General features: G+C 42.3%; 1 protein-coding gene and 1 pseudogene across 3 annotated transcripts; both read right to left on the reverse strand.

Annotated features, from left to right (window-relative positions):
• Positions 1-2,488: 2,488 nt before the first annotated feature.
• LOC110752886 (G-type lectin S-receptor-like serine/threonine-protein kinase SD1-1) lies at positions 2,489-4,629 on the reverse strand. 3 transcript variants are annotated; one of them, XM_088252719.1, is made up of 7 exons: positions 4,499-4,629; positions 4,232-4,363; positions 3,874-4,013; positions 3,552-3,762; positions 3,225-3,462; positions 2,981-3,131; positions 2,489-2,890 (listed from the first exon to the last, which is right to left on the reverse strand). In XM_088252719.1, the coding sequence occupies exons 1-7, from the start codon at positions 4,506-4,508 to the stop codon at positions 2,612-2,614; spliced, it is 1,161 nt and encodes a 386-aa protein (XP_088108845.1). In that variant the 5' UTR covers positions 4,509-4,629; the 3' UTR covers positions 2,489-2,611. The 3 variants fall into 3 exon arrangements, with proteins under 3 accessions (XP_088108845.1, XP_088108846.1, XP_088108844.1); XM_088252720.1 differs by lacking the exon at positions 4,499-4,629 and having other exon boundaries at positions 3,874-4,008; positions 4,232-4,355; XM_088252718.1 differs by lacking the exon at positions 4,499-4,629 and having other exon boundaries at positions 4,232-4,355.
• LOC148295325 (G-type lectin S-receptor-like serine/threonine-protein kinase RKS1 pseudogene) lies at positions 4,524-5,729 on the reverse strand (annotated as a pseudogene).
• Positions 5,730-8,104: the final 2,375 nt, after the last annotated feature.

Below are 8,104 nucleotides of genomic sequence, written 5' to 3' on the forward strand. Positions count from 1 at the left end.
ATGCTCTGATGTCAAAGAATTTATCACCACCTGCGATACCTGCCAACGCCAACACTACGAAGCCATCTACCCTCCCGATCTATTGCAACCTCTTCCAATTCCAACCGCATCTTGGCAATCTATCAATATGGACTTCATAGAAGGTATCCCTCATTCCAAAGGAAAATCAGTGATCATGGTAGTGGTTGATCGTTTAACCCAATACACCCACTTTATGGCCTTGGCACATCCATTCTCGGCCGAAAAAATTGCAGCGGTATTCATCCAGGAGGTCTTCAAATTACACGGCTTGCCCCAATCCATCATCAGTGATCGGGATCCGATCTTTCTCAGCAACTTCTGGGAATCTTTTTTTCAGTTCCAAGGGATCAAACTCTGCCACTCTTCCGCTCACCATCCTCAGTCAGATGGCCAAACAGAGGTCATCAATCGCATTTTGGAGCAATACCTTCGCTGTACCATTGGCGACAAACCCAACTCTTGGACCACATGGCTCCCATGGGCTGAATTTTGGTATAACACCACTTACCAAGCCACCATAAAAATGAGTCCCTTCCAGGCTCTGTATGGCCACCCCCCACCTCCAGTTACCTCATACACCCCTGGGTCTATAGCAGTCCATGCTGTTGACACAACCCTCATTGATCGTGACCAGCTATTAAACATCCTCAAATCCAATATCCAAATGGCCCATAATCGAATGAAGGTTTAAGCCGACAAACATCGTACCGAGCGCCATTTTAATGTCGGTGATTATGTCTACCTTCGACTCCAGTTTTACCACCAACACTCTGTCATTTTCCGCCAGAACCACAAGCTCTCTCCTCGCTTCTATGGCCCCTACAAAATTGCAGCCCGTATAGGTCAAGTGGCGTATCACCTAGAGCTGCCCGCCAACAGCAAAATACACCCTATTTTTCACGTTTCATTGCTCAAACCCAAGCTTGGCACTACTAGCACTGCGAGCATTCAACTTCCCCCCATGTCTTCTTCGGGCGACCAGACTTGGGAACCTGAAGCAATCTTGGAACGTGGCCTCTTCAAGCACCGTAATGCCCCACTCACCAAATGACTGATTAAATGGAAAGGATACCCAGTTAGTGACGCCACTTGGGAAGACGCCCAATCCATTATCTCGCGTTTTCCTGCCTTCCAGCCCTGAGGACAGGCCTGTTGCTAAGCGGGGAGGGGTTGATGAGACCAGTCTCTACCCTAGCTACAGCCCAACCCACCAGAGGAATATACAATTCACTCATTTACGCCTTTTTCCAACTTCTATCTTTTTCTTTTAAGGATCACACCCCGTGTGCTCCAGCACTAACAGACACAGATTACGAGATCCATTGTTTGGTTCCGTTTCTGGGATTCCATTTCTTGTCCGTATTTGAAATTTCCCCGGGTTTTGATGTCCTCGAGGAAAAATTGATCCTCTGTTTTGTTTTGTTTACGTTGTTTGGTGATATAAATGGAAATAAGAGTTTAGGTGGGAGCTTAAGATCTGCTTCTGCTTCTCTTGTCTTAGACAATTGGGTTGGTTGGTTTGTTAGGTGCATTGCGTAGAGATCTGTTATGTAACTATAATTGGGAGCTGGTTGGCGACTCGACTTGTTGCTTAGATCTGGGTGGCACAAGGTCATGTTCGAATAAGAGGTTTTGGGCCTTGCAACTAGATTCTTGATACTCAAACAGAAAAAATAAAATAAAATCAATCAAAGAACAAGCATAGTTGCAGATCTGTAATTTTGAATCAAAGAACAAAGTTCACAAGCTTGAGTCGCAAACTCGAAGATCAACATTTTATGACTGACCAAAATGAGACCTTGAGTGACCATACAAGATGCCCATAGAGGTGAAACCAAGAGAGACACAGAGAGAGAGAGAGAGAGAGAGAGAGAGAGAGAGAGAGAGAGAGAGAGAGAGAGAGAGAGAGAGAGAGAGAGAGAGAGATGGCAACTTGATCTGGGTTGGAGAGAGTCAAATCTAATGGAGGTGGGGCGGAGCTGTGGGGAGGGTGGGTTGGAGGTTAGGCTAGAAGGCGGGGGAAATGGGAGAAGATGAGTTTTTGAATAAATAGATTTTTTTAAATTATTTTTTCATTTATTTTATTAATTTTGTTTCTTATGTGGAGTCCACGTAAGTTAAAAAATGGGTCCCACAAATACCACGTAGGCAGATAACGGATTTTCTGACGATCTTGCTAATGTACTTGTATATGTACTTGTAAATGTCCCCAAAATCAGGTATGGAATCGTAAATGACCCTATAGGTTAGGGGTTTTTCTGTAGTTTGTCCTAAAAAGAACATAAAAGAAAATAATTTTATATCAAGTTGAAGCAAAATGATATTTCTGGTATTTTGGCAGCTATCTCACCTTTTATATGTTAGGAGCCCACTACTTTTGCATTCTTCGTCCTCCTTTTCAGCATGTTGGGCCCATGGGGATATTTCGAAGATTGTAGAAATCAATTTATACATTTCAATTTGTGGCTTATGTTGCATCTTCAAATTCATCACTCTCTTTCAAAAAGTTCACATTATGCAATACCAGTACCATATGACGGTCAATGAAAAAAATAACATTTTGATATTGTGGAAGCAAGAGCACGAATCATTATCGAGCTTCAACATTGGTTATTGTCAAGTCGTTAACAAAATATAAATGCAGGCGGGAACTTTTTCTGAAGACAAATGCAGGCTGCTGAGGAGATGGTAGAGATGCTTCACCACTCAACATAAATACAACGGCTGACATGGTTGGTCGGTCCTCTAAGTCTTCTTGCACGCACAAGAGCCCGACTTGAATGCATCTCATGACTTCATCAGAATGATATGACTCTAGTGATGAATCCACAATTTCTAAGGCTCTATCTTCTCTCCACAGCTGCCAAACCTGTAGTTGTTGACAGTAACATTTTCAGAAGGGATGAGTATGAGTAGTAAGAAGAAAGGGGAAATTGTTGGCAAAGTTTGTGTTGCTCACATGTCCTATCAAGTTCATGGAATGGTCCTCTTGATAAGGGCCATTGTTTTTCTTGCCACTCACAATCTCCAATAATATGATCCCAAAACTGAAGACATCTGATTTGGTTGAATATCTTCCAAACACTGCATACTCAGGTGACATATATCCACTGCATTACAACCAAAGAATAATAAGATGAGTATGAAAGGTGAGATTATGGTGATTTAATCCATGAATGTGTGATTGCAAGTATAGTTCTTACTATGTTCCAACAATTCTGTTGGTTTTATCCTGCAATTGGTCCCCATGGAATATTCTTGCCGTGCCAAAATCTGATATTTTTGGGTTCATCTCATCATCTAGAAGAACATTGCTGGTTTTTAGATCCCTATGAATAATCCTAAGTCTTGAATCCTGGTGAAGATACAGAACCCCACGAGCAACACCATTGATAATTTCAAAGCGCTTTTTCCAATCCAACAAGGAACGTCTTGTGTGATCTACATCGAGATATTTGGCTTTTGAGTAAATAAATTTCTTCCAAATTTTAGAAATGGCATGTACAAATGAATATTTCCTCTAGACATACCAAAAAGAAAGGAGTCCAAGCTTTTGTTCGGCAAGTATTCCAGGACTAACATCCTTTCTTCACCCTTTATACAACAGCCTAAAAGTTTCACAGGATTCCTGTGTTGAAGTCTGGCTATCAGTGTAACTTCATTTTTGAATTCTTCAATTCCTTGTCCTGAAGTTTTGGACAATCTTTTTACAGCAATCTTCTGATCATTTGCTAACTGACCCTGAAGTTATGGTTCAGCGCTATTATAAAGCTTTGAGAAGAAGAGTATTTTCTACTTCTCAGAAGAAATCATTCAATTACGAAATGTTAGGACTTTGATATCAGAACTTACCTTATAAACAGTGCCAAAACCACCTTGGCCAAGTTTATTGACAGGAGAGAAGTTGCCTGTGGCTACTATTATTGCGCTCAGATGGAAAAATTGCATCTCTGGGTGTGTCCTCAAGTTCATCCGCCTCCACAAAATCTTTGCTATCACAAAAAGCATATTAGCATTCATTTTCTCCCTAGTGTTCTGTTTGCACACTAGAAAATGGAAATTTAACACAGCGCATATGGATCCTATTGAAGCAGAGTGGCTCAGTCAGACTGCAAAAGTGTTATGACTAATTCCATACTTTTATGAGCAAACTGCTTTTTATTTGGATGAAACGGTTAAACAATTCAAAGCAGGTGAGTACTTCTCATACCTTTCATCTTCCTGTTTTTCTTAAGCCACCAGCAGGCAAACCCAATGATTAGTACCAATGCAACAGCCGCCATTGGAATAGCCAGCAAGCCCTTACTTTTGAGAAAACCTTTCGATTTTCTGGTATTCTCAGCTACACAAAAGAGTGAGACAAAGAATTAGAAAACCATGAAAAAGAGAACTCGTGTGGACACCAAAACCAGTCCAGTAATTTTCACACAGATTCTGAAATTTACAATTGAATTTTCCTTTGCAAGCGAAGTAGTACCTAATTCCATTTTGTCCACACGAACTTATAGATCTCGCCCTCGCTCCGTGTATACTAAAATGTCCCACAACTCACCGTACCATGTCAAGCAATCAATGCGGCCTTCCCATTCTATGCTCATATACGCCGTGCAGGAACAATTGCTTAAGCACACCTGCTCACACTCATTGGCACTAGTATTTGGCAACAATTGTGCTGCTTTCAATGTGTCCGGATCTTTCACCCGCGCCACCTTCACAAACCCATCCCCTTCCCCACAGTTTGACACCCCAATTCGCTTGCTCACACACCCGTCTGACCCATCTCTCCGGTTCCAATGATTCGAAGATTTTGGTTCATACCCCGGTTGGCACTCACATTCAAACATATTAATATTGTCAGGGCTACATTTGCTGTTGGCACCACACTGTCCATATCGGTCACACCGGTATTTTGGTGAAGCCCATAGTTCCTCCCACTGATTAACAGCATCATTCCATCTCAGTTGTTCATTTACCCCATAATCCGTCAACACGGATCTAATTACAGAGGTGTTATCAGTTAAAAGGAAATAATACATTTCTTCATTATTACTCACAAAACTGGGCCAAGGCCCTGGATCACTTCTCCAATATTTGGTCAAACCCTTGTACAGAAAAATTAGGGGCGTAGCAGGCTGGTTTGAATAGAGCCTCAAGCTATAGTTCCCAGTTCCAGGGTCATTTTGGGACTTCCAAGATGTTAAGGCCCATTCCAACCCAATTTTCCAATTCAACCCAACTTTCATTCCTGAAAGTAGAGTATCTGTAGGATAGTCAAAACTTTGCCATATAAAGCTTTCACTTTTACTATCCTGGAAAAGCACTAAATTTCCTGTATCTAAAAGCTGAGCTACATAAGTGCTTGTGGTTTGGACCGACACATTTGTGGACCAAATAGAAAGATTCACAGTATTGTGAGCATAAAGAACCAATTTTCCATACCTGTTGATGGTGAGGACGCCAGAGGTATCATTGATGGGATTGTTTCTGTTTGCAACCCAAACCACTGCCTTTTCAGACTTATTAGCATACCAAATTCCAACATAGCGAGAGCCTGAGTTGCCGGGGCTGAAGAAGCCTAATTCAAAGTTGTTTTCTTTGGACAGTATAAAGTCACCATCTTTCACATGCTGGTTCACTGCTATGCTGTCAATGGATGTGCAAAATGGGAAGAGGAGGAGGAAGCACACAAGCAAAGCTTTGAAAAGCATTTTGTCTTGGGGGAATTTTTGGACTTTGCATGTACAATGAATCGGTTGGTGTTTCTGCTACTTTCTAATCATCGACAATGTTTGATGAAAATGGCTGCTACTTGTTTGAAGTCCTATCACGAACACTGTTAGTAAAGTCAAAGACAAAACATAGACATCCCTAAATGGCTTGTCTACCACCTTGTTACTTTTCCTTGTTTTCATATTCCTTGTTTTAGGGATGGAAACTCTCCATGTTTCCCTCCATGTCTTGTGCATTGTTTGTAACTAATAATCACCTTGTATACTTGTATATCTAACCCTTCACTAAGTAAGAAACTCAATTGGCAGATTTGAATTCTCTGCAAAACCTATCTTGTTCTTCTTATTATACATTCTCAACTCTCTCAATTACACTATATTTGGCATGGTATCAGAGCAATCGATTTTGGTTGCCTCTGCATAACCTTGTTCTTGCCTAAATCTCTACCTATCCTTGCCCATAATTTGCTGTTATATTATTCCTACCTCATACTTTGCCTTGCCTCAAAATTGGTCTTGATCACAAGCCTTTTTTGTGCTCTTGTTTGCTGAAGTTTTAAGCTATTTCTTCCTCTACATCCTTTTATATACTTACCTCATGGGTGACACCAACGACTCCATCAACGACTCCACGGACGACTCCTCTAAAATCGACTCCACCAAGATCGACTCCACAACACCACCACCACCCCGGTCCTCTCATGACTACTCTCCAATTACTCCTGATAAGTTGGATGGGTCCAACTATCCTGCATGGTCTCGTAGTGTTCGCTTGGCCATCACTGCTCGTCGTATGGCTGGTTTCATTATTGGTAAAAAGATTGCCCCTGCCATTGATGATCCTAGCTATGAAGCTTGGGATGAAGACAACTGTTTGGTGCAGTCATGGCTCCTCAACTCCATGACCAAAAATGTACGTGCCTTATTTGATCACTGCTCAACGGCTTATGCGGTGTGGGACGCAGCTCGGAAGACATATACTGTCACACAGAATAGCTCCAAGTTGTACCAACTCCGTCGTCAGTCAGTCACCACCTCTCAAAGTGGTGAACCTGTGAATGTATTCTACGAAAAATTACACATAATATGGCAGGAAATTGACAGCCTCCGTCCCTGCAAACATACCAATCCCGATGATGTGGCTCTTCACCAACAAGCACTTGAGGTGGAACGTGTGTACGATTTTTTGGGAGGACTCGATCCCAACTTTGATTCTGTTCGTAGTCGGATTCTTGCCATGAATCCGCTTCCAGCAGTCATTGAAGCTTATGCACTAGTGGTAGAAGAAGATAATCGCCAATCTTCCATGCTTGGCGGTGGGAGTGCAATGGCGGTCAAGCCATATCGGCCACCACACCGTACGTCCTCCGGACTTCCCCCCCGGGGTCCCAAAACTGACAATGCAAAGGGAACTGAGAAGTGCACTCATTGTGGTGGTGATCATCTTGTTGAGAAGTGCTTCAAGCTTCATGGTTATCCTGAGTGGTGGGATGCTTTCAAATCCCGCAACAAAACACCCAAGGCAGCATATGTTATAACTACCGATGCCTCTCCATCTTCCACCCTACTCTCCGACTCCGAATCAGGTACACAACCCACTACATGGATAATTGACACAGGTGCCACTGATCATATGACTTTTGACTCTACTATGTTTTCCACAATATCTTCTAAGTCTCGTCATCCTTACATCACTAGTGCCAATGGAGTCCCCTCTAATGTTGCTGGTGAAGGAACTATATCACTTTCCCCTTCCTTATCTTTATCTCATACACTACTTGTTCCCTCCATCAATTGCAATTTGCTGTCTGTTGGAAAATTACTTGACTCACATAACTGTTATGCCACATTCTATCCTTCCCATTGTCTTTTTCAGGACCTCACGACTCACGCGACGATTGGGCATGGTAAACGAAGAGGGGGGTTGTATTCCTTGACGGTCTCTTCACCACCAAGGGCAGCTCATACTCAAGGTTCCAGCTCACAAGCTCGCAATCAACATCAGATTTGGCTTTGGCATCGTCGTCTAGGACATCCATCCTTTGGCTATCTTCAACGTTTGTTTCCGTCTTTGTTTCGTGGCCTAGATCATTCTCAGTTTCAGTGTGAAACCTGTGTATTGGCCAAAAGCCATCGAACTGTTTTTCCCTTAAGTGATAATAAAACGGAATTCCCTTTTGATTTGGTTCACTCTGATGTTTGGGGTCCTGCTAAAGTTTCTTCCAATGGCAAAAGATGGTTTATTACATTTATTGATGATTGTACTCGCATGACTTGGGTATATTTACTAGCTCATAAAAGTGACGTTTCCGCTGCAATCCGTGAATTTCATGCTATGATTACCACACAGTTCC

This window comes from Prunus avium, chromosome 4, assembly GCF_965620075.1.
Source record: "Prunus avium chromosome 4, drPruAviu1.hap1.1, whole genome shotgun sequence".
Lineage (NCBI taxonomy): Eukaryota > Viridiplantae > Streptophyta > Magnoliopsida > Rosales > Rosaceae > Prunus > Prunus avium.